The 23,595-nt window shown below is 47.8% G+C and overlaps 3 protein-coding genes across 5 annotated transcripts; 2 read left to right on the top strand and 1 right to left on the bottom strand.

The window, feature by feature from the left end:
• Positions 1-672: 672 nt before the first annotated feature.
• Positions 673-9,030, top strand: CHRNA10 (cholinergic receptor nicotinic alpha 10 subunit). Its single transcript, XM_081282376.1, has 5 exons — positions 673-3,188; positions 4,813-4,958; positions 5,324-5,478; positions 6,172-6,704; positions 7,356-9,030. The coding sequence occupies exons 1-5, from the start codon at positions 3,128-3,130 to the stop codon at positions 7,802-7,804; spliced, it is 1,344 nt and encodes a 447-aa protein (XP_081138502.1). The 5' UTR covers positions 673-3,127; the 3' UTR covers positions 7,805-9,030.
• A 150-nt stretch (positions 9,031-9,180) lies between these two features.
• Positions 9,181-18,620, bottom strand: ART1 (ADP-ribosyltransferase 1). The gene is made up of 5 exons (XM_081282337.1): positions 18,520-18,620; positions 13,337-13,442; positions 12,249-13,029; positions 10,941-10,982; positions 9,181-9,461 (listed from the first exon to the last, which is right to left on the bottom strand). Exons 2-5 carry the CDS (start codon positions 13,397-13,399, stop codon positions 9,364-9,366), a joined length of 984 nt encoding a protein of 327 aa, XP_081138463.1. The 5' UTR covers positions 13,400-13,442; positions 18,520-18,620; the 3' UTR covers positions 9,181-9,363.
• Positions 18,621-18,730: 110 nt separating this feature from the next.
• ART5 (ADP-ribosyltransferase 5) lies at positions 18,731-23,528 on the top strand. 3 transcript variants are annotated; one of them, XM_081282340.1, is made up of 6 exons: positions 19,846-20,315; positions 20,568-20,765; positions 21,678-22,132; positions 22,229-22,407; positions 23,058-23,090; positions 23,173-23,528. In XM_081282340.1, the coding sequence occupies exons 2-6, from the start codon at positions 20,703-20,705 to the stop codon at positions 23,316-23,318; spliced, it is 876 nt and encodes a 291-aa protein (XP_081138466.1). In that variant the 5' UTR covers positions 19,846-20,315; positions 20,568-20,702; the 3' UTR covers positions 23,319-23,528. The 3 variants fall into 3 exon arrangements, with proteins under 3 accessions (XP_081138465.1, XP_081138466.1, XP_081138464.1); XM_081282339.1 differs by lacking the exon at positions 19,846-20,315 and adding an exon at positions 18,731-19,146 and having other exon boundaries at positions 21,678-22,407; XM_081282338.1 differs by having other exon boundaries at positions 19,851-20,315; positions 21,678-22,407.
• The last annotated feature ends 67 nt before the right edge of the window (positions 23,529-23,595 follow it).

The raw sequence follows: 23,595 nt of genomic DNA, 5'->3' as shown, positions 1-23,595 counted from the left end.
GGTGCTGAGGATTGACCCCACAGCCTTGTACATTTGAGGCAAGCACTCTACCTACTGAGTTAAATCCCCAGCCCATCCCCTCCAAGTTTTTAATGCCCTTTATTTGTTGAAGTAATGGGCATCTGTCCTTTAGAATAGAGGGCTGGGGACTTCACTGTGCCTCTACTGCCCTATTTTTTATAAACTGTTGGTTAGATCTAGAGACTTGATTCCCATTCTTTCCCACCTCTCCCAATAACTTCATAGGTGGTGCTGTGTACTAAACTACTTTATCACTTCAAAGGACACATCTGGCTGTCCCACTTTGAAGGTGTTGGCTCAGGTCTTGTCAGCTTGATCATCCCTTACAAATTCCCGTCAACCTTTTTCCTATCAATTGTGGCCAGGATTCCATCATTTCATTATTGTAAATCCTATAACTTTATATGTGTGGTCATCTCATTATTTTCAAATTAGAGATATAATAATGATTTACAATTTTTTTGCCATAATAACTCCTTAAAATTACCCACTTTAGGGGCTGGGATTGTGGCTCAGCAGTAGAGTGCTTGTGTAGCACATGCGAGGCCCTGGGTTCGATCCTCAGCACCACATGGAAGAGGATAAATAAAATAAAGGTATTGTGTCCAACTACTTCTAAAAAATAAATATTTTTAAGAAGAAATACGTAACATACATTAAAAAGATTGCATGTGAAAATCTTAATAAGTAAATAAGTAAATAAATATTTTTTTAAAAAATCACCTACTTTTGGGGACTGGGGCTTTGGCTCACCAGTAGCACACTTGCCTGGCATGTATTAGGCACTGGGTTCGAGTCCTAGCACCACGTATAAATAAATAAAATAAAGGTCTATCAACAACTAAAAATATAAAAAAGAAATTAACCAATTTTGGACTATTAACTTTTTTTCAATATAACATTTTCACCTCAAAACATACTAAATATAAGAAATATTTCATTTGTTACAGGGACTAATATTTATTTATTGAGTTTTTAACTTGGCTTCTTCCTGGCAAAGAAAACCAAAACCCAGAGAAATCAAGAAATGTGCAGATGATCACACAGCTTATGTGGGAGAGAAAATGGGAACTGAATTCTCAATTTGGTCTAACGAGAAAGTTTATATTCTTATCCTCATACCACTTCTATTGGCTCTGATTGTAGTTGACATTCTACTTCATATATCATGTGGTTTTTCATGTTGCTACAAAGCCTTCAAAACTTATTTATTCATTTATTTTTTGGTGTTGGGGATCAAACCTAGGGTTTCACATAATGGCAAGTACATGCTTTATCACTGAGAATAGTCTACATACCATTCTCCTATTAATGAGTACCTACATTCCTCCCAAATCATTTTGTCATTAAAAGGAATTCTGAAACAAACAAGTTGCATCGTGTTGACATAAAGCAGTAATTCTAGAAGGAGGGGCAGGCTCTTTTCCTTTGATATTACCAGAAATCTTAATTTGCATCACTCTTCGCTTCCCCATGTCTCTGCTCTCATTTGCTCCTCCTTGTTCTGCTCTTAGGAAAGAAGCTTCTAATTTCTCACTATTAAATATAATGTTAGCCATAAGATTTTTTGTTCTTTATTAAGTTGAGGAAGTTCCTCTTTGTTCTGAGTTTGCTGAGAGTTTTTAGAATGAAAGGGTGTTGGGTATTGTGAGCACTTGCATTTTGAAATGATGTGAAACACATGCAACATCCAGAGGGAGATTGGGAAGGTGGATGGATATAGGGATCATGTAGGAGAGAGGACTGGGCTGGAGAAAGCAAGGAATTGACATATCTACAATGTTTGAGTCTAGGCCATGAATGTGATTGCCAGAAAAGTATGTATAGCCGTTGGGCGGTTAATGGGCCAACTTTGACAAAAGCATGTAAAACTGCATGGTAAATACCTGTGAATTTTAAGTGTATGATCCTGAAGCTGTCCTAACTCACACCTTATAACAAATACTATTGATTGTCTACTACCTTAGGCACTTACCTTGTACTCTCTGGTTATTACATTTAATTCTTCAGCTTTCAAGGTGAGTACCCATAATCCTATTATCCAGATTGAGAAAACTGATACTCAGAGTTTCAATATCACCCAGATCAGACAGCTCATAAAGCTGAGCTGAAAGGCTAACACTGTCAGTGTTTGGACATTGTCGGGGAGGGAGGGGATGAAGTCAGACTGCAGGGACTCTGTGAAGAGGATGTGGGCTGCATCTCCTGCTCTGCATCCCCTGGCATGGCCTAAGGCTCGGCATGACTCCCACCAGGAGGGGAAAGATTTAATGGCACAAAGCACCTAGCCTTACTGGGAGGAAAGCTGCAGGTGGAAAGCAAGCCTCCAAAATTCAGGCAATGGTTTCAGAGCTGGAAGAACAATTGCCGTCCATGGGCCCTGGCTTCACACACCCTTAAGACTATGGCTTATGACAACCTTAGAATGTACTCAGTCCTAGGATGGACTGAGCCTGAGTGCTGCTTTACAGAATTTGAATAATTTAGGTCCCAACAGCCTGAGGTGTCAGTTTCAATTGCTGTTTCCATGGGCACAGGTGCCCCAACAGTGTAAGCTAATAAAAAGGGCAAGGAGGGAGGGGCCACTATCCTATGCCTCAGAACCCTCAGGGTGATACCATTCCTACTCCTGGTTCTGCTGGGAGATCAACAAACCCACCTAGACTTCAGGTGCAAAGAACAGAGGACAGAAGTCAGGGGGGACTGAAACAAAAGGAGAAAGGGAGAGTGGAAAGGGGCAGAGAAAGAGCAGAGTCAGGGAGGCAGAGGGACCAAGATGGTTACAGAAGAAAAGAAAATTGAGAGATTAGAAGTAAATGGTTACAGAGCATAGAAAGGGAGAGAGACTTAAGGCCAGAAGAGGTAAGAACCAGCAAAGAAGGAAAAAACAGGTGCCAAGGGCCACATACTAACATAGTAGGGCAGGTATGAATCAGAAGGTCAGATAACTAAAAGGGCCACAGAGCTCCCCAGAGGGTAGGTGAACACAAGAGTTCTCAGTCTTTTTCTGATTTTCAGGTACTGTCCACACCATTCTTGCTGGCTGGGCCTGATGCTGTACTAGGTCTGACTAGTGACCTGCCCCACCTCTGGCTGTAACAGGGCCATGGAGACCTGGAGTCACCACCTCTGCCTGGGCCTTCTGCTCCTGCTCCTGCTCTCGGCAGGTAGGAAGCTTAGTGAACCAGCCACAGCCTCTCCTGCTATTGCTGCTGTTCCTCTTGCCCCAACGCTCTCTCCACATGGTCTCTCTTTTTCTTTCTCTTCAGTAATTTTTATGCTCAGAACAAGCTCTCAGGCTGGGACTGTGAAGGAAGGGAGTGCTAAAGAGGGTGAATGGGGACTTGCCTGTTTGGGTGGGAACAGTGACAGGGGGATCTTCCAGAGATAGAGCTAGAAAAGTCAGAGAAGGACCTTGAATGCCAGATCAGGGCTTTATCTTACAGCCAGTGGGAGCCCTTAAAGGTTTTAAGTAGGTACTGGCCTGGTCATATTTGCATGTTTAAAAGCTTGATTTACAGGAGGCATGAAGGGTGGTAGGAGAGAGTGAGCTTGAGATAGGAGCAGCAGTGAGGATGCTGCTGCTGCCATAGCTCAGGAGGGAGGAAGTGTCCTGAGATGGAGAGGAGAGAATGGATTCAAGAGATGTCTAGCAGAATTTGGAGGACCTGACAGGATTTGGAGACTGACTGGATTGCAAGCAAAGAAGGAGAGAGAAGATAAAGGCAGGATAATTCCCAGGTTTCCTGAGGTCACTAGGGATGCAGTTTGCTGAGATAGTAAACACAGATAATAAGCAGATTTTAAGGGTTAGGGGTGTAGCTCAGTGGTAGAAAACAACCTTAGAATGTACCAGGCCCTGGACTTGATCCCCAGCACCCAAAAAAAAAAAAAAAAAAAAAGTTTCAGAGCATGGGACAGGAGATGAGACAGGATTGTGAGAATAATGTTTAAATCAGGGAATGAGGAAAATGTCTTAGAAAGGTTAGTGTGAGCTGGGTGCAGTGGTGCATGCCTGTAGTACCTGCTACTCAAGAGGCTGAAGCAGGAGAATCCCACATTTGAGGCTAGCCTCAGCAACTTTACAAGGCCCTGTCTCAAAATATTTTAAAAGAGGGGAGGATAGGCCCTGGGTTCAATCCACAGTACAGAGTGGGGAGGGAGACCTAATGTGTTTTACAAAGAGATAATGCTAGGCACAGTGGTATGCACCTATAGTCCCAGCTACCTAGGAGGCTGAGGCAAGAGGATCCTTTGAGCACAGGAGTTGAGACCGAGCAACACAGTGAGACCCTGTCTCAAAACAAGCAAGCAAACAAACAGACCGACCAACCAACCAGTAGCTGACTGAAAAAGAGGGAATGTTCCATATATTGGAAGCTTTGGGAAAAATAGTTGAAATGTAGATGAAGGAGTGGAAAGATTTGAGAGAAGAGAGGTATAGGTTAATAGAATTCAAAATACCTGGATAACAATTTGGATTCCTGTGGCCTATTTGGGTCCTTCTAGCCTCTGTAGCAAGGCAGGAAGAATCCAGGTCCTTGGGCAGGGAAGAGTGGGGAAGAAATAGTCAGCATTGCTCCAGAGACAGTCCATGGTCTTTACTTAATTCCTCCCTAGAGGCAGGCCAGGGAGGAAAGAGCCATAGCTAAAGGGACAGAGGACAAATATCAGAAGGCTATAAAATAGTGAAGCAGATGATAAGGTTCCAGGCAGGGGTGGAGGATGTGAGCAAAGAGCCCCTCGACTAGGGTCATGGATGGACAACCCTTCTAATCAATCCTCCTCCAGAGTGCTTGGGAGCTGAGGGCAGGCTGGCTCACAAGCTGTTCCGTGACCTCTTCGCCAACTACACAAGTGCCCTCAGACCTGTGGCAGACACAGACCAGACTCTGAATGTGACCTTGGAAGTGACATTGTCCCAGATCATCGATATGGTGCGTTATAGTGGTAGTACAGCTGTAGAATGATATTTGTAACCATGTCAAGGGGACAAAGGGATAAGAGATGGGGATTATTATCCCAACAATTCTTTATCTGCAAGCATTATATTAACAACAATGATAACATCTATTAATTGTGGGGTGCCCACTGTGCCGAACACTTTGCCCATCTGAACTCAATCTCATACCTGAATCTCACCCCATGTAACTGCTGAGGAAAGTGAGGCCAAGGTGACATAGCAAGTACTAGACTGTATATACAAATCATTTTAGTGGGTGCTGACCAGAATCCTGTAGGTGAGTGTGCACAAAGAGGGCAAGATATGTTTATACAGATGTCTACTCCCTACCCCCACAAGGATGAACGGAACCAGGTGCTGACCCTGTACCTGTGGATCCGGCAGGAATGGACGGATGCCTACCTACGATGGGACCCCAATACCTATGGCGGCCTGGATTCCATCCGCATCCCCAGTAGTCTTGTGTGGCGTCCAGACATCGTGCTCTATAACAAGTATTGCCTGCCTGGGCCCCTCCCCTTTCCTATCCCTTTAGAGAGTTGCCCTTAGCCCTGGGTGTGTATTGATCCCCCTCCCCACCACCTAATCTGGTTGCTATGCTGCCCAGGAAACTCTCCCTGGGACCCATCTAAAATACCAAAAGCTCACAGACCCTCTATGGCGCCACCATTTTAGGCTGTCCCAAGCCAACTCAGACTGAATGTGTCCTGGGAACCCGTTACATGGTTCTGACCAATTATGTCTCTCAAAGAAAGATGTCTGTGGTACATTACCTCTCTGGCACCCTCCACTCTGCAAGACCAGCTCGAAGTCTCAGGGATTCCCAGGGCTTTCTCTTCCAGGGGTTAGCTCTCTGACGCATTCTTTTATGCCACCTTAATCAGTTCTGCCTCTCCCAAACAATACATGGTATTACATAGCTTTCCCGTGGCCCTCTAAAGAGTTTTGAAGATGACACCCAAGGATACTCCCAGTGTCACCACCGGTTTTACAAAAGCCTTTTTGTCCTGTCCTGGGCTAGCACTGTGTCCCTTCAGACTCCTTCAGGCACTACCTATTTTAGACCTCCAAAGGTGGAATTTCACTTTACAGCACACTCCATCCTCGGTGCTGCCCTGCCCTCTATGAATTAAGGGGCGCTCTTCCGCTGTGGCCACTTTGGTGAGCCTCATCCCACTTGCTCGCAGGGCTGACGCGCAACCATCGGCATCCGCCAGCACGAATGTGGTTGTGCGGCATGATGGCGCAGTGCGCTGGGATGCCCCGGCCATCACGCGCAGCTCATGCCGCGTAGACGTGTCAGCCTTCCCATTCGACGCTCAGCGCTGCGGACTGACCTTCGGCTCATGGACACATGGTGGGCATCAGCTGGATGTGCGGCCTCGTGGCACCGCCGCCAGCCTGGCTGACTTCGTGGAAAACGTGGAGTGGCGTGTGCTGGGCATGCCGGCGAGGCGGCGTGTGCTCACCTATGGCTGTTGCTCAGAGCCCTACCCCGATGTGACCTTCACGCTGCTGCTGCGCCGCCGCGCCGCCGCCTATGTGTGCAACCTGCTGCTTCCCTGCGTGCTCATCTCGCTGCTTTCGCCACTCGCCTTCCACCTACCAGCTGATTCGGGAGAGAAGGTGTCACTCGGGGTCACCGTGCTGCTGGCGCTCACCGTCTTCCAGCTGCTCCTGGCTGAGAGTATGCCGCCAGCCGAGAGCGTGCCACTTATCGGTGAGCCCGCCTGGGCGTTGGGAGAGGTAGTCCCCTTCTGGGCTGAGGCTCCTGGGCATCCATAATACAGGGCAGGGGAGCGCTGAGCTCCAGCCCAACCAGGAGCGGATTCAGGGATTGAGGCCGCAGAGTGCCTCTGCTTTAGTGGGGGAGAGTGAGTCATGGGTGTATCCTGCATTTTGAAGTGAGGGGAAAAAAGTAGAAAAGGGGCGGGAAGGAGTCTGTCTTGGGGCTTTGATGAAGGAAGATCATATAATAATAGGCAAAATGTATTGTGCGCTCCCTGTGTGCCAGGCATTCTTCTATGTGTTTGACATTTATTAACTTAGGTGAGCATTACCACAGACGTCTGTGGACAACGTCTTGTTGTCCCAGTTGTATAGAAAGGATTGGCATGTAGCCTGAGAGTATGCCCATAACTATATGGGCCTTCACCAGTGTGGAAAACAAGCAGGAGGCAGGCAACTTCTGAGGGTGCACTGGGAGGGATGAGGAATGAGGAGAACTGGACTCTTAACTCCTTCGTTTTTCTATTCATTGGGCTTGAAGAGTCCTCAAAGCCTTCTGGAGGGCTTCTATTTAGGGGGAGGCAGCTGAGAAACTCATGATCCTGAAGTTCTTTTGGGCCCCAACTGGTTATTTCTCTTACAGGGAAGTACTACATGGCCACTATGACCATGGTCACATTCTCGACAGCACTTACCATCCTTATCATGAATCTGCATTACTGTGGTCCCAGTGCCCGCCCAGTACCAGCCTGGGCTAGGGTCCTCCTGCTAGGACACCTGGCAAGGGGCCTGTGTGTGCGAGAACGAGGGGAACCCTGTGGACAGCCCAGGCCACCGGAGCCAGTCCCCAGCCCCCAGCCGCCTGCTGGCCCCCCAGCAGGGCCTTGCCATGAGCCACATTGTCTGTGTAGGCAGGAAGCCCTATTACACCATGTATCCACCATTGCCAGCACCTTCCGCAGCCACAGGGCTGCCCAGCGCCTCCGTGAAGACTGGAAGCGCCTGGCACGTGTGATGGACCGCTTCTTCCTGGGAATCTTCTTTTCCATGGCCCTGGTCATGAGTCTTCTGGTGCTGGTACAGGCCCTGTGAGGAGCTGGGACTGGGTCCCAGAAAGCATCCATAGCCACAGCAGCCACAGGATGGATGGCAAAAGCCAGGTGGTTGTTGATCCTCAAATAATCCAGCCTCTCCTTACTGCTGCTAAGAGCCTGGGAAACCCTCTCTTCAGAATCAGTACTGCTGATTTCACAATCTACAAGGAACCCTTGTTGTGTCCATGCCCTGACTAAGGGGGATCCAGATCCTAACACTGCCCTAATTCCTAAAGAAGAACTCCAGGAAGGATCAAGATTGAAGTATAAACTTGGACAGAACTGAATGACCATGCTCAGAGTTAGAGCTCTTAGTGGGGAAAGAGCAGGTGATTACATAAGAAACAGCAGCAGGGTATGGTGGTGCACCCCTGTAATCCCAGCAGCTCAGGAGGCTAAGGAAGGAGGATCACACAAGTTTGAGGCCCACCTCAGCAATTAGCGAGACCCTGTCTCAAAAATTAAAAAAGGACTGGGAATGTAGCTCAGTGTTAAAATGCCCTGGGTTCAATTCCCAGCTCAGGAAGGAAGGAAGAGAAGGAAGAGAGTTACTGCATTTCCTGTCTTTATAGGCAGCTGCTGCTTTGGAAACATGGTCGGTCTTGCCTATCACTATCTAGGGCTCAGGGAAAACAATTCGTTGTCTGCTTTCCAGAGCAAGAAGTGAAACAGACATCTGTTCCCAAAGCCTTAACCTATAATAAAGTGTGTGCCTAGTATCTCCTTGATGTCCTGTCTTCCCCTGGTGGTCTATGGTGGCAGAAGTCAGGGATCCATGTTTTTCTCTAGAGACAGGCACCTCAGGACTCATGAATCACAGCATAAATTAACATCTTTGCTGACAAGAAAACTGGGATTTGACTGGGACTCTCAGAGAGGGCTAAAGCTCTATTTCTTCTTCTCTCTGAGCTCTGGACTTAGATGCAGTCCATCCAATTCCCACACACTTACATTTGGGGAGCTTGAAAGTGTCCAAAGTAGGGGCAGTGCAGAGAGCAGCCTTTCACAGGAATTTGTCCCTTTCTGACTTCCACACAGTTCCAGGCATTATCTCTGTGCCTCAGACTCAGTCCCTATCCTCAGGAATCTCACAATCTGATATGGGAAGCATTCACGGACTTTTGCGAGCACAGAGGCAGGGCCCATAACCCAGGCAGATGGCAGAGGTCAGAGAAGGCTTCCTGGAGGAGTGAATTAGAGCTTTCCAGGTAAATATGTGAAACATTTGAATTACACCAGCAAGTCCTATGGCCAAGTGCTTTCCTACCCAGTCAGCCCCCAATAAATTGAAATCTCTTCTATCTCCAAGTGAGTGATTGCCTGTTCTGGAATCCTCCTGCCTCTAGTCAGAGTATCATTCCTAGCACCCTGGTGGAAGATTCAGTCCCTAAATTCTTTATTGTGTCTCCAGGTCTGAGAGGTCTGGAAGCTGTCAGAGAAGGTCCCAGAGCCCTGCAAATGGGTTTACCAGGCATCTTGGCTACACTTAAAGTACACACATGGCCAACATCCTTAGGTTGGCAGAATGTCAGGTAAGGCTGCTCCGTGTCTGATGGCTCAGAGGAAGCCTGGACTCTCTGGAAGGGACCCCACAACAAGGAACTGGAGCAGTAGCAGAAGGGACCAGACTGTGAAGAGGGAGCCTTGACCCGTAGCTGCAGGGAAAGCAAAGATGGGGAGGGAGAGAGAGATTTAGGAGCAAAGTGAGGACATTATGAAACAAGACGGAGGGGCTGGGATTGTGGCTCAGTGGTAGAATGTTTGCCTAGCTAAGGCTCTGGGTTCTATTCTCAGCACCACATAAAATAAAGATATTGAATCCATCTACAACTGAAAAATATTAAAAAGAAAAAAAAGAAAATGGGCTGAGGTTGTGGCTCAGTGGTAGAGCACTCACCTCGCTCGTGTGAGGCCCTAGGTTCAATCCTCAGCACGGCATAAAAATAAATAAAGGTATTGTGTCCAACTATAACTAAAAAAGAAAAAAGAAACAGGATGGAGAAACTGTCAGAGTGTGCAGGACTGATACACAAAATATAATGGAAGACAGATGAAACGCAAGAATTGAGGGAGTAAGGTAGACATATAGAGATCAGTGAGAGCCCAGGTTCCCCTTCCAGAGGTCTTTAGGTTGAACCCCATGCCTTCTGAAGTCGACAAAAATGTGGTGTGAGGGTGGGATAGAATGAGGGGTAGAGATCTGAATGAGGTCTAGTAATGCTAAACTTGGCTCCTCTGCCCATACCTGGTAGGAGACATGCTGGGTAGACTGTAGGGGAGACATCCTAAATTCTTCCAGTATATCAGAACTTAAAGAAGAGGCCTGAGTTTGTGGCTAGGATGGCCTCTGGTCTTGGCTTTGCCACTTATTCTGTCACCTTAGGCAAGTCGCTTCTGTCTCTGGTCTCACTTTACTATATATAATGAGGTCCATAATCCTGTTCTGCCTCCTTCTAGCAGACTATTGTCTGGTAAGGATAGATGAGATAATGTGTGGGGAAGGTGGGAGCCATCCTGTAGGGTGGTTCAGAGTTTGGTTCTACAGCCACTTAGGAGCTTTGTGGCAAAGGGCTGGTTGCTTCTCTCTGGGCCTTAGTTCTGTTTTCCATAGAATGGGGTGATACTGGAGTATGGTAGGATAATGTTGTGATGCACCTGGAACTCTTAAGTACTACTGTCAGGAGAATGGGGAGAACAAAATGAGACTGGGATCCTTCCTGCCGGTGACTCAGAGAGCCCCCAAGGGAGGAAGGGAGGAAAGACCCACAGCTGGGGGCAGAGGAGTTGCTGTTTCTTCTCTGGAAGTAGCCTATTTCCTCAAAGAGAAGTGGTGGCCCAGGAAAGCCCTAGCATAGATAGGTGTTCAAAGGAAGAGAAGAAACCCTGGTGACATCTGGTCTTATTTGCTTATTTACAAATAGGGAAATTGAGGCCCAGAGAAAAACAGGTTGGTCATAGAGAAAATTAAAGTAGAGGCGGGACTAGAATCCAGACTTTCAGAACCCAAGACCAGGCCTTGGCCTTCAAAGGTGGGTCTGAGCAAGTACTGAATACATTAATAGGGACAGTGGGTTCTATAGCTGAAGGAAAAGGCCATCCCTACCCTGAGTCTCTCGAATGCCTGCGGCCCTTACCTGAGTTATCCAGTTGACAGGATCCAGACTTGCACTTCTTGTCTGTAGGAAACAAAGAGCAAAAAATCAACAAAAGCCTCAGTATCTTTCCAGGTGAAAAGAACCCTCAGAGCTCTGGTGACTCAGCCCTGACTTGCTTAGAAAAAGCTGGTCCATTTCCTTCTAGTTCTGCTGGTCCATTTCCTTCTAGTTCTGCTGGTCCATTTCCCTCTAGCCCAGAATGGGAATTCCCTGGGCTGTTTAACTTGATCCATGAGCAGTGGGGCCAGAAGGCAGTCATCAAAGCTAGGGCCCCTTCTGGGCGACTTTTGCTCCCATAGCTGTAACTGTGCCTCCTTGCTACACTCACCTCTCCGGCTCCTTGAACCAGCCAAAGGGACTTGTGTTTTGGCCTGTCTTCTCTGTCAGCTCATGTCATTATGCTTCCTGTCCAAATTGGGACCAGAAGCCACAATGGACCATTTTAGCTGTGGTCACAGTTCTGTCCTCTATGAAAACTGAGCCTTGGGCTGGGGCTGTAGCTCAGTAGCAGAGCACTTGTTTACCATGTGTGAGGCACTGGGTTAAATCCTCAGCACCACATAAAGAAGTAAATAAATAAAAGTAAAGGCATGTTGTCCATCTACAACTATTTAAAAAGAATAAATAAAACTGAGCCTTGCTGAACAGCAGTGCACAGCCTCTTCAGAAATTAATGGACCTGTCTTCACCTCATGATTCTGTCTCCAGCCAGACCCAGGATGGCACAGGAGGGGCAATCAACACCTGCCTGACCTAAGCCTGAAGTGAAACTTTGGGGTGTAATGCCAGCTGCTGTCTCGCCCCCCTCCCGACCCAGCAGGTGATACAGCACCCAATTCCTATTCTGTATTATAAATATGCTTCTCCTAGAAATGGAAGTTGGGACTTTCACTCATTTTTGGCCGCAGCAGTCTGTCTATTGATTCTGTAGCTGGAAATGAGTTCCTTTCCTGCTGGGAGAAGAGTGTGACCAGGTGTGCCTGCCCCCTCAGATAGCTTATGACCCTGCCTTGGTCAGGGAGCCCTCTTTAGCCTCCCATCAGGCAGGTGGCCATCTGTGGCCTAGATACCTTCAGGGACTAGAAGCATTCCACTTCAGAAACCTGTGTCTCCCTCAATGGGAGGCTGGAAGGACTGTGCCATGACTGCTGCTCCTCACTGATGGTTTACTTTTAATATGTATGAAAGTATCCCTGGGACACAGGATGGGGCTCAGTTTTGCCAAAATCCTTTGTAGATGCAGAAGCCCACCTTTCTGCACAGTTTTGACCCTGTGCCCCTCCTCACCTTTGATGTACTCGCAATTGTATGTGCTGCGCTTGCCCAGGGCCCTGAGGTAGATGCGGGCCGGGCCTTGGGCGGGTCGGCTGGCATTGATCACCTGGAAGGTCTCAAATGGTGGGATTAGCACCTCCTCCTCTCCAGGGAAAAAGGAGTAACCCTTGATAGGAGCCCCAAGGCAGGTCCAGATGCCAAAGAAGGTGTCCTCTCCAAACTGCTGGGCTGCAACATTCTGCAGGGATGCGGAGGCAAAGCCCCCTAGTCTTACCGTAGCCCTAGGCCCTGCTGGCCGGAAGCGCAGGCCATGCACCCCTCGGTACACCTGGCGGCACTGGGGCGAACGCTGACCCCTGCCCAGCAGCTGCAAGGCCTCAGTCAACAGGAAGTGGAGTGTCTTGAAGGAGAAGTGATGGAGGTAGTGAGCCCGAGAGCGGCCTGCCTCGCGCACGGCTGCATTGAACTCCTTGTGCAGGGGGCTGTTGGCTGTATAGGCCAAGAGGGCCACCCCATGCTCATCTCGGAAGCCTGGAGGTGGTGGGGGAAGGCGGGTAGGGCTGAGGCCCCACACTGGCCCCCAGGCCTGGCGCTCCTGCCATTGACTGTTTGCCAGTGCCCAGCCATCTGCATACACTTTATTGGTCTGAAACTCCGTGTGGTTGAGATCTGTAAGGGCAGCCATCATAGCTGCTGCACAGCCAGTGTACTGGTCATCAAAGGAGGCTGGGGCCATGTCCAGGGGTGTTTCTTGAGAGAAGACATCTCGTTGTGTGATGAGGTGGCTGTGGACCTGAATGGGAGGGAGCAGCAAGGACGAGAGGATATGCCCCTATAAGAATGAGGCCCTTATTACCCAGTTCTCCCTCCATGAGATAAGGCTTGAGAAAGGCATAAAGGGCCCAAGCACCCTGGAGGGGTAGAGGATTTGGAACTGCCGGTTGTAAGCTCCCCAAGACCAGCATTGGGGTTGCCCTCTTAGGCAGAGTGATCCCCAAGGGAAGTGGCATTCCTTCCACCCTCTGTTTCTCCTTCCAGGGTTTAGAAGCTGACAGCCAAGCTCCCTGCTGGGGTAATGGGGATGGTAGAGGATACTGTACCTGAAGTGTGTCCATGAGGCCCATGGACACAAGTAGCAAAGGCATCATGGCAGGAATCTGCATATTGGAGGTGACCCTGGGCAAGTTGCTGTGTCTTTTTCCTCATCTGGAAAATTGCAATGTTAATCTACACAGTTTAATAAATGTTAATTGACACCTAGTGTGTGCCACTCCCAGTGCTTCGCACAGAGCACCCAAGATATAAATGAAGATTCAGAATAGAGGGGGCTCTTCTTTTTTTAAATTTTTTTTTAAAGTTGTTGATGGACCTTTATTTTATGTATTTGTATGTGGTGCTGAGAATCGAACCCAGTGCCTCACACTTGCTAGGCAAGCGCCCTACCACTGAGCCACAACCCTAGCCCAAGAGGACTCTTCTTGCTGGAAGGAACATGGGAGACTTCCTGAAGGAGATGACATGTAACTAGGATCAATATAACAGCAAGTTGAGACTTGGTGAGGAAAAGTTGGGGCTTGAAGAGAAAAAGGAGTTTGGGGCAGCATCAATGGAAAGAGTAAAGGTACCAGAAGGAGGAATTTTGAGGATAAAGAGTAAATAACATGTTTTAGTCTGGCAGAGCTTGTCGGGGTGGGAATGTTGGGAAGACCAGTCGTGAAGGGACTGGGCTTCACCTCACAAGGGATGTGAGGCCAGAACAGGGGAAGTTCCAGGAGCAGTTAGCAGGTGGGGCCATAGCAGGTCTCTAGGGACAGACAAAGCAGGGCCTGGGGGCGTACAGAGGTCCTTCACTTTCTCTGCAGATCTCTTGAGCCCTCTTCTCCCAAACCTCAGCTGCTTCCCATGAGGGACTGATAGAGACCTCTGGTACTGGGAGAGAGGAGTGTACAAAGGGCATCCACCTCCCCTGAGAAGCAGGAAGAACCACAGTTTCCTGCACCCTGAGGTCCCAAAGTGACTGAGAAGAGGGTGTTCCAGCATTGGGTCAGGATCGGACAGGTGGTCTCCAATTCAGGGCTGCTGCTACTGCGCTGCATCTTTCTTCTTCCTCCCTGCCTCTCCCTTTTGGAGGGGATGGTACTCAGGGGCACTCAATCACTGAGCCACATCCCCATCCCTAATTTGTATTTTATTTAGAGACAGGATTTCACTGAGTTGCTTAGCACTTCACTTTTGCTGAGGCTGGCTTTGAACTCGAGACCCTCCTGGTCTCAGCTTTCCAGGCTACTGGGATCACAGGTGTGCACCACTACATCAGGCCTTCCTCTTTTTTATTATTTTATTTCAAAGTAATATGTGCTTGCTGCCAGGGAAGTAAGTATATGAATCACAAAATCCAAGTTCCCTTTCTTCTTTCACTTTCTGCACACGTCCTTCCCACTCTTACATACCCCTGCCAGTGGGGAGAGAGAGACCAGTGATAAGGGTAATTTCAGAACTTTCTCAGAGAATATACAAATAATATATTTAAATGCATATATATAGTTTTCTATAGACAGCTGGTTTAATTTATTATTTTTATTTGTGGTATTGTATTGGGGTGCTCTGCCACTGAGCTACATCCCCAGCACTTTTTTTTTTTTGTACCAAGGATCAAATCCAGGGGCACTTAACCACTGAGCCACATCCCAGACTTTTTTATTTTTATTTTTTAAATATATTTTTAGTTGTAGATGGACACAATACCTTTAGTTTATAGATTTATTTTTTTATGTGGTGCTGAGGATCGAACCCAGTGCCTCACACATGCTAGGCAAGCACTCTACCATTGAGCCACAACCCCAGCCCCTTATTTTTTATTTTCAGACAGGTTCTCACCAAGTTGCTTAGGACCTTGCTGAGTTGCTGAGGCTGGCTTTGAATTTGTGATCCACCTGCCTCAGCCTCCCAAGTCACTGGGATTACAGGCATGTGCCACTGTGCCCAGCTTATCCCTACCACTTTAAAATTTTTATTTTGAAATAGAATCTCACTAAATTGCTGAGGCTAGCCTCAAATTTTTGATCCTCCTGTCTCAGCCTTCCAAGCTGTCGGAATTACAGGCATGCACCACCACCACTAAATTACATCCTAGCCATCCCAGACCTCGCAGCCCATTTCTTTTTTTAAATTTTTTTTTGTGATGCTGGGGATTAAACCCAGGGCCTTGTGCATATGAGGCAAGCACTCTACCAACTGAACTATGTCCCCAGCCTACCAATTTCATTTTGAGACAGGATTTTGCTAAGTTGCCAGGCTGGCCTCAAACAAGCCCCATTTGTTTTGTTTTGGGTTTTTTTTTTTTTTTTTTTTTGCTTTTTTTCCTAGTTGTATGTAGACAGATACTTTTATTTTTATCTATTTTTAGTTTTATGTAGTGCTGAGGATCAAACCCAGTGCCTCACGCCATGCCAGGCGAGTGCTCTATCACTGAGCTACAACCCCAGCCCCTTGTTCTGGTTTTTATTGTCATTTTTTCAAAAAGGAAACATGCTTACGTATGCACATCCTATTACCTCCCACCCCACCGCCGCCAAGAAACAATATATTATGGATTTTCTTCCATGTCAGTATATACATATCTACCTTGTTCATTATAATGACAGCATGGTGTATTTCATGGTATAGTTAAATCATATGATAGATACTTAAGTATTTTTCCTAATTTTAAAATATTATGCATCATTTATAGTGAACATTCATATATATAAATTCTTGTCTATTTGTGTGCATGTTTTTATAGGAATTATTTCAAGAAGTAGAATGATATTTAAAGAACACGAATGTCTTTAATTTTGATAGGCACTGCCAAACTGTCATCCAAAAAGGTACCATTTTGTCCCCATCAGAAATGAAGGTGAGGGCCAGGGTTGTGACTCAGTGGTAGAGTGCTTGCCTCGCATGAGCCACTGGGTTCAATCCCCAGAACATAAAAAAATAAACAAATAAAATAAAGGTTTTGTGTCCATCTAAATATATTTTTTAAAAAAGGTGGCAAGTGCTCTTTTTTCCATGTTTTTGCCAATGCTGGATATTATTGATCTCTTTTTATTTTTTTTTCATTTTAATTAAGTAAATATTAATTTGGAATATGGTTTGGTAATGTTATGCTCATACCATCACCCCAATCAAAATATTAAACATATCTATCACCTCAAAAAGTTTTTTTTGTATCCCTTTGCTTTTATTTATTTCTTTTGTTTTGTTCTGCTTTTTTTTTTTTTTGTGTGTGTGTGTATGTGTGACAAGAACACTTAATGTTAGATCTAACCTTTTTACAAATTTTTAAGTGCCTAGTATCCAATTGTTAACTATGGGCACTATCTTGTACTGAATAGATTTTAAAGGCCCATTTTGCTCTTTGCAGTCCCAGAACACAAGAGAGTCTCACTAAAAATGCATTGAATGAATGATCGGTTTGGAGGGGACATGGTGATTTCAGTTTGTAAATGCAAATTCTCCAAGGGCAGATGTCCAAGAGGTAGCTGAATGATGATGAGAGACATTGAGCCAGGTGTGGTGGTACATCCCTGTAATCCTAACTACTCAGAAGACAGGAGAATCACAAGTTCAAGGCCAATCAGCAAGATTGTGTCTCAAAATTTTTTAAAAAGGGCTGGGGATGTAGCTCAGTGGTAGAGTGCTTGCCTGGTATGAGGGAGGCCCTGGATTATAACCCACGCATTGTAAAACAAAACCAAAAAGTGTAGTTACCAACTAATGCTGGGCACAATATGGACCACTTCTGGATTCTCATTCCCTCTGCTCATCCCCACTCACCCCACAGTCAAGTCTGCACCTGCCTCCTTGGAGACCTCCCCACCTCCTCTTTCACCCCTGTTAGATTATCATGAAGCAGGGAACAGTGCAAATGAAGAGTTCTCATGCTCCAACTTCATGGTAACTCGACCTCAGGTCCTGACCATTAATAAGTTACAACTGGATAACAAGAGAGACTGGGAGAAAAGAATAAGAAGGAAGAACAGATCTTCCTATGATGCTATTTTACATTCATTGTGGCTGAAGCTCTAGTCATCTTCCTAGTCTGCTTAAAAACCCTCTGTTCAAAAACTGACTGGAAGAAATATCTCAAAAAAAAAAGGAGAGTAAAGGGCTGGGGATATAGCTAAGTTGGTAGAGTGCTTGCCTTGCATACACAAGGCCCTATGCGTGCCCCCCCCCAAAAAAATTAGAGTAAAAATGCAGAGATGACAATTATGGCAGTATAGATGAGAACATGTCTTGCAAAAGAAAATAAAACATCCCTTCACACCCTCAGGATAAAGTCCAATCTCTATACCCCAGACTTTAAAAAATTTTTTTTGGTGGAGCTGAGGATTGAACCCAGGGCCTTCTGCATGCATGCAAGGTAAACACTCTACCAACTGAGTTAAAGCCTCAACCCCTGTATTCTGGCCTTTGAGGCCCTTTGTACCTCGATAGTCCCATTCCCCTCCACCTCTGCTTGGCTTCTGCAGTAAGAACCATGTTCCAAACAGGCCCAGCTGTTTCTCCTCTCCCTGGGATACCCTGCTTCTGGCTATTCACTCTTCAAGGCTTAGCCCAGAGCTACCTCCTTCAGGAAGCCCACTGACTCCTCTACCCCTCCCCGCTCCATTATACTATGCTGTCCTCTGTCACTGCCCTAAGCATACAGAGCTGCCCTCATGTATGCCTTTCTCCCCTCCTGGCCCATGAGTTACTTGTGGACAGAGACCAGGCTTGACCTCAGCCCAAGGCCAGGCAACCCAGAAGATGAGACCCCCCCCCCCCAGAAGGATTACTGAGAGTCTGAGAGGCTTTTGGGGCACAGCTAAGAAGGTAGAACACTGAAGAGCAGGGAGATGGCTGACCTTGGTGACAAGTTTCAGGGGGAGATGGGACAGAGGTCAGAGGGATTAGGGATAATGGGGAAGTGAGGAAGTGTAGATAGTGGGCAACCTCTCTTCAGTCAAGGGAGCTGCCCTTCCTCTGTCCTTCCTTTTATCCTGTTCATAGCAATTCTCTTGTCAGTTTCTTCTTTTCCAGCTTGAACATTCCCTTCTGGAAATGTGAGTATATACCTCTCCCCAGGAATCCCAAATTTCCCTATGACCCCAAACCTTCCTCAGTATCCCAAACCTCTTCATCAAGTGTTCCCTAAAACTTTTCCTTATGATTCCTAAAAGTTCCATTAATCCCCCAAATCTCACTTCAGAAAAGTTTCCCTGCCTCACAACCTGGAGGAGTGTGGGTTGTCCCTTACCTAGGCCTTTTCCAGGGTGGGGAAGCTGTTGGTGGTCTCCCTTGATGGTCACCAGGGGAGGGGAGGACAGATTTCTCCTTTATACTGTCAATTCCCCACCCCTTGTACCTCCCCCACACAGCTGCTCAGAAATATGACACTCCCCCTTCTATTTCTGGATGTCTCCTCAAGGCTCAGGAACACAAGTCTCTCTGCCCAGTCTGATGGACCCAGTGCTCTGCCCAAGAAAAAAGGAATCCCTAAAGCCAGATGGAAGGTCTGCTGAGGCATGGAGGACATTGCCTGGGAAAACTACCTCTTCATTGGGTTTGGTCCTATGCCCTGCTCACCAAGGAAGAAAAAGAGAGGGTGGCTTCAATAACCCTGGCTTCAGGAGGCTTCTCTTTGCATTTTATTCTTTTCTTGTGAATATCGACTCATCTGAGGTGGAAGGAGAGATTCAGCATAAGGAGGTTGGGTTCTAGGTCCCAGCTCCAACTCTGATTTGCCATGTGATCCGGAAGGACTTTCTACCCGACTCAGCACCCCTGCCCATCACTTGAGTACTTGTGGGGATTTTAGGTCCTAGGATGGGAGAAGCAGTTCCTCAAAGCCAGAGGGTGGAGAGAGAACAATGCAATGACCTCAGTAAGTCTGGTCCTTGGGGGCTGTTCCAGTAGGCCAAGCTGACCCCACTCTATCCTCTGTCCCTGCAACTGCAAACACTCATGTCCCTCCAGGCAGAGGGGCAGGTAAGATATGTAGGCAAGGTGCTATTTTTCACAATTATGGTAAATGGTAGACTGCCTCCTGATTCTCTAACCTAGGAGGGCCCTCAGGTGGCTAGTCTCATTGGAAAGGAGCAAAAGAACTTTTCTTGAAGCTATTTCCCTATCAGGCATTCTGTCTGGGAAGATGCCATTTTTTCCATCTTCCTCCCTACCTGCCCCATGCCTGGACACATTTTGTCATCTTCTTTGGTTTTTAGGAAGGGTTTGGGGAGTAAAAAGGATTCAGGTGAAGGAAACTCTTTATTTGGTGGACAATCTGAAGGGTTGGAGCAAGGCAGGGATGGGACAAATTAGTAAAACAAGATCAGGATAGAGACCTTTGTGTAGATCTAACTTCCCATGCCTAATCCAGCCCCATCAGGTGACATCTCTTAAATTTTGACGTTCAGGACCCCCACTCTCTCCTCCATGTTCAGGCTGTCAGAAAGCTCTTCCCTGAGCCATTTACTGATAAGTCAGCTGGCCCCTTCTCTTATTACCTCTACTTGGGCATCCAAAACTCAGAGCCAGGTTATTTATAGTCAAGCTTACAGGGGGTGGAAGGGAAAGCTAGTGTTTACAAACACGGGGTCACCTGAGTCTGAGAGACTGGAACACGTGACCAACGCGTGGGTCATATGCAAATTGTAGGCAAACTAGCGAGTGCTCAAGTCACCACTTCTTAGCAACCAGGGACCCTAGCGGGGCGACCCTCTTCCTGGTCTGGGGGCCAGGCCTGGCTGGGTCAGGGCACCCTTGATGGGGAGGCCGAATCTCACAAGTTCCTCCCCCAGCCCAGGCCTTGCTCGGGGCCAAAGAGGGTCCTGGAGAAAGAACCTGCAGGCTCTGGGCAAGGAAGTTTCGTCCTCAGCCCCTCACCCTGCCCACGCCGCCGGGTCTGTAGTTGCAGAAGACAGGTGTCGGGTTACAGCTGGGGCTATAGTTAGCCGCAGAGACTTTGTTTAGCAGTTGGGGGACAGCGCTGCGCCCGCAGGAACTTTAGCCCCTTCTGGGTTCTTTCCCGCTTTCTGCCTCCACAACCTCCAGGTGGGTCCTGGGTTCCCCAACCCTTCCTCACTCCTTCAGGCGGAGTCCTGTGATCGCCCCATCTTCGCTGTCTCAAAAAAAAGAAGGCGGGGCGGGGGGCAAGGGATGCGGCTCAGTGGGGGAGTTCTTGCTTAGCCAAAAAAAGCCACAAGACTGGAGATACTGACTGTGGGGGCGTCTGGTAGGCTGGGGAGCAGACACTCAGGGGTGTGCTGGGGACTGTAAAATTCAAGCCCCCCCCCTTACCCTTAGGCCCGCCCTTGGCCCCGCCCTCGTCCCACCTGGACCCCAGTCCAACCAAGGGACCCCTCACGCTGTGAGAGAGGAAGAGTGCTGGAGTCCATCGAAGCCAGGACTCCAACGCCGTGAGCCTCATCTGGCTCCGGCATGATGCTGGCGACTCTGCTGATCACCCTCAGCTACCTGGGCTTCAATACCCTCTTCCGGCAGGTAACTCTGAGGAACCATTCCTTGCCACAAAGGGGGAAGTTGGGGGCAGACCTCGAGGAGGTGGTTTGAGGGATGTCTCCTCAAAATTGTCTTCCAAGGACTTTTCCCTAGGATTCCTCACCTCTCAGTCCTCTTCCTCTCAGGAACTTTCATCCCTGAAGAGAATCCCAGGTTCCTATCCTCTTTCCAAGAATCCCCATCCACCCCCATAGCTCCCCATGTGATCCTCCCTCCTTCATGTCATCCTTCCCAACTTTCTCTTCCTCACTTCTCACATCCCACCATGTTCAGCCTCTGGAAACTCCACCTGTGCCCTTCTGTCCCCATACCCCCTCCTTGACCAGGGCTTGACCTCCTCACACCACCCCCAAATTTGGGATAAAGGCTTCTAAAGTCCTCTCTCTAAAGGAGAGGACTCAGGAATCTGAAAGTTAAAATGATTTGGTGTGGTGTCTGAGGGCTCCAAGGGCTTCCAGAAAGATGAGTGGGAAGAGTCTGAGGAAGATGGGGACAGGATCAGGTAATTGCATGTGGACTGCATGTTCATCACCTGCATACTGAATCTTTGAGCCAGAAAAGTGCCAAGGGTCATCCAGCCTTAACTCCCGCTGAATGCAGGAAACTTTCCAATGACAAGATGACCCCTTTTAGGTTATGCTGAAGTGATCTTTATGCTGTCCTCACAACAACCCTGAGGTTGGAAATATCCTCAGTTTATAGTCACAGAACCTGAATCCCAGAAAAGTTGAGACTTCCTCAAGATCCCACAGCTATTAGGTGGTGTTTGGACCCATGTCTATCTGACTCAAGTGCTGTGTGTTATTTACACTATGTTTCTGAACTCTCCTGCCACTAGGCTCTTTGTCCAGAGTTCTGAAATACTCTTTCCTGTGTGACTCCTTATGTCCATAGGCCTATGCTGTTCCTATTCTGCCCCTGGGCCTGGCTCCAGACACCTTCGATGATGCCTATGTGGGTTGCTTAGAGGAGATGGAGGAGAAGGCAGCCCTCCTGCTAAAGGAGGAGATGGCTCATCACACCCTGCTGCGGGAATCTTGGGAGGCAGCCCAGAAGGCCTGGGAACATCGTCGTCAAGGGCTCACTCTGCCCCTTGGCTTCAAAGCCCAGCATGGAATAGCCATTATGGTCTACACCAACTCATCTAATACTTTGTACTGGGAGCTGAATCAGGCCGTGCGGATGGGCGGTGTCTCCCGTGAATACTACATGAGACACTTCCCCTTCAAAGCCCTGCATTTCTACCTAACCAGAGCCCTGCAGCTTCTGCGGAGCCATGGAGGCTGCAGTAGAGGACCTGGGGAGGTGGTGTTTAGAGGCGTGAGCAGCCTTCGGTTTGAACCCAAGAGGTTGGGAGATTCTGTCCGCTTAGGCCAGTTTGCCTCCAGTTCCCTGGATGAGTCAATAGCCCGCAGGTTTGGTAATGCCACCTTCTTCTCTCTAAGGACTTGTTTTGGGGCTCGTATTCAGGCCCTATCTGTCTTCCCTGAAGAACGTGAGGTGCTGATTCCCCCCCATGAAGTCTTCTTGGTCACTGGGTTCTCCCAGGATGGACCCCGGAACCTAGTGACTCTCTGGAGCTATAATTGGACCTGCAGCCACTTTAACTGCGCATTTTTGGGTGGTGAGCTGTGCATGGGGGATACAGGACTGGTAGGGTGGGTGAAATAAGCCAGTATGTCCTTAACACAGTTCCCAGAGCCTTGAGGAGACCCACTTGGTTTCACTTGATGAAAATTGGAGGCTAAAATTCAGCTGGAGTTATTGTCCTCTGAGACTCAGGTTCTGCCAGGGCCATGTTTTCTAGATCTGTGAACATTTTCAGATGATTCTACATGTCATCTGCTGCTGGGAATATGACTGTGTAGTAGAGCATTTGCCCTAGCATTCATGAGGTTCAGGGTTCAATCCCCAGCAACAAAGGTTCTACTCTATAGTCTGACAGACCAAAGGAACTTGGTTAGGGAGGTTATCACACAAAGGAAACAGACAGGAGTACTGTTTCAGATCTCAGAGGCCCCAGGCTTGATGGGGTTGACAGGACACAAATATGCTATTCCCAAGTGGTGAGGCAGGGAATAGTGACTGGGTGTGGTGGGAACAGAGGTGGATAGGCAACCTGGAAGAATTTCCTGGGAGAAGGAGAAGGAAGAAAAATCAGAAGTTTGCCTTTAAGTGAAGGAAAAGATGGATTCAGTGGGGAAATGGCCTTGGCAAGGCCTGGTTGGAAGGACATTTGGGATGTGAGTCTGTCTCACCTGCTGTCTGTTGCAGGGGAGAAGAGGCGGCGATGTGTGCCTGAACCAGGTAAGTCACCCTCCTGCCACCTCTCAGCTGCTTCAACTCCTCCTGGGACTGCTGGCCCCCTCACTTTCTTTTCTTTTTCCAGAAGTAGAGCAGCCAGAGTCTCCTTCCAAGGGGAACTTTTCTACTTTCCTAGAAAATCCCACTCTTGGCTCCTGGGAGGTTCCAGTTCTCAAGAGCTGGGTCCTGAAAGTCCAACACCTGCCACTTAGGAATCCTGGGAACTGGTGACCTTCATATGAAGAAGGGGGCTTCAAATAGCCTTGAGAAGCAAGACCATGGTTCTGGATCCACCTCCAGCAACCATCTTCCAAAAGGGTGTGGGGAGACCTTAGGCCATTGCAGGGTTGAGGGAAGCACACTATCTGGTGGGGACTTCCTTGGACAAGCAAGGGAAATACTATGATGGCGCCTCAATTAAATGGTGTCGCAGCATGGAGACATGGAATTATATGATTGGTTTATTCCATGAGACTGGACCATCTGCCCTTGCCAGGCTCAGGGTCTG

The sequence above is a fragment of the Spermophilus citellus genome (assembly GCF_964194105.1).
Source record: "Spermophilus citellus genome assembly, chromosome: 2".
Taxonomy (NCBI): domain Eukaryota; kingdom Metazoa; phylum Chordata; class Mammalia; order Rodentia; family Sciuridae; genus Spermophilus; species Spermophilus citellus.
The sequence above is the reverse complement of the archived record's forward strand: the minus strand, read 5'-3'. Positions and strand labels throughout refer to the sequence as shown.

Bases quoted from the DNA above. Each gene is read 5' to 3' on its own strand.
- CHRNA10 (XM_081282376.1), top strand. From the start codon at position 3,128: ATGGAGACCTGGAGTCACCACCTCTGCCTGGGCCTTCTGCTCCTGCTC. The intron at 3,189-4,812 runs GTAGGAAGCTTA...ATCCTCCTCCAG, and splicing joins CCTGCTCCTGCTCTCGGCAG to AGTGCTTGGGAGCTGAGGGC. The intron at 6,705-7,355 runs GTGAGCCCGCCT...TTTCTCTTACAG, and splicing joins CGAGAGCGTGCCACTTATCG to GGAAGTACTACATGGCCACT.
- ART1 (XM_081282337.1), bottom strand. From the start codon at position 13,399: ATGCAGATTCCTGCCATGATGCCTTTGCTACTTGTGTCCATGGGCCTC. The intron at 13,030-13,336 runs GTACAGTATCCT...CCTCCCATTCAG, and splicing joins GCCTCATGGACACACTTCAG to GTCCACAGCCACCTCATCAC. The intron at 10,983-12,248 runs GTGAGGAGGGGC...TGTTTCCTACAG, and splicing joins CAATTGCGAGTACATCAAAG to ACAAGAAGTGCAAGTCTGGA.
- ART5 (XM_081282339.1), top strand. From the start codon at position 20,703: ATGATGCTGGCGACTCTGCTGATCACCCTCAGCTACCTGGGCTTCAAT. The intron at 22,408-23,057 runs GTGAGCTGTGCA...TGTCTGTTGCAG, and splicing joins TAACTGCGCATTTTTGGGTG to GGGAGAAGAGGCGGCGATGT. The intron at 23,091-23,172 runs GTAAGTCACCCT...TTCTTTTTCCAG, and splicing joins GCGATGTGTGCCTGAACCAG to AAGTAGAGCAGCCAGAGTCT.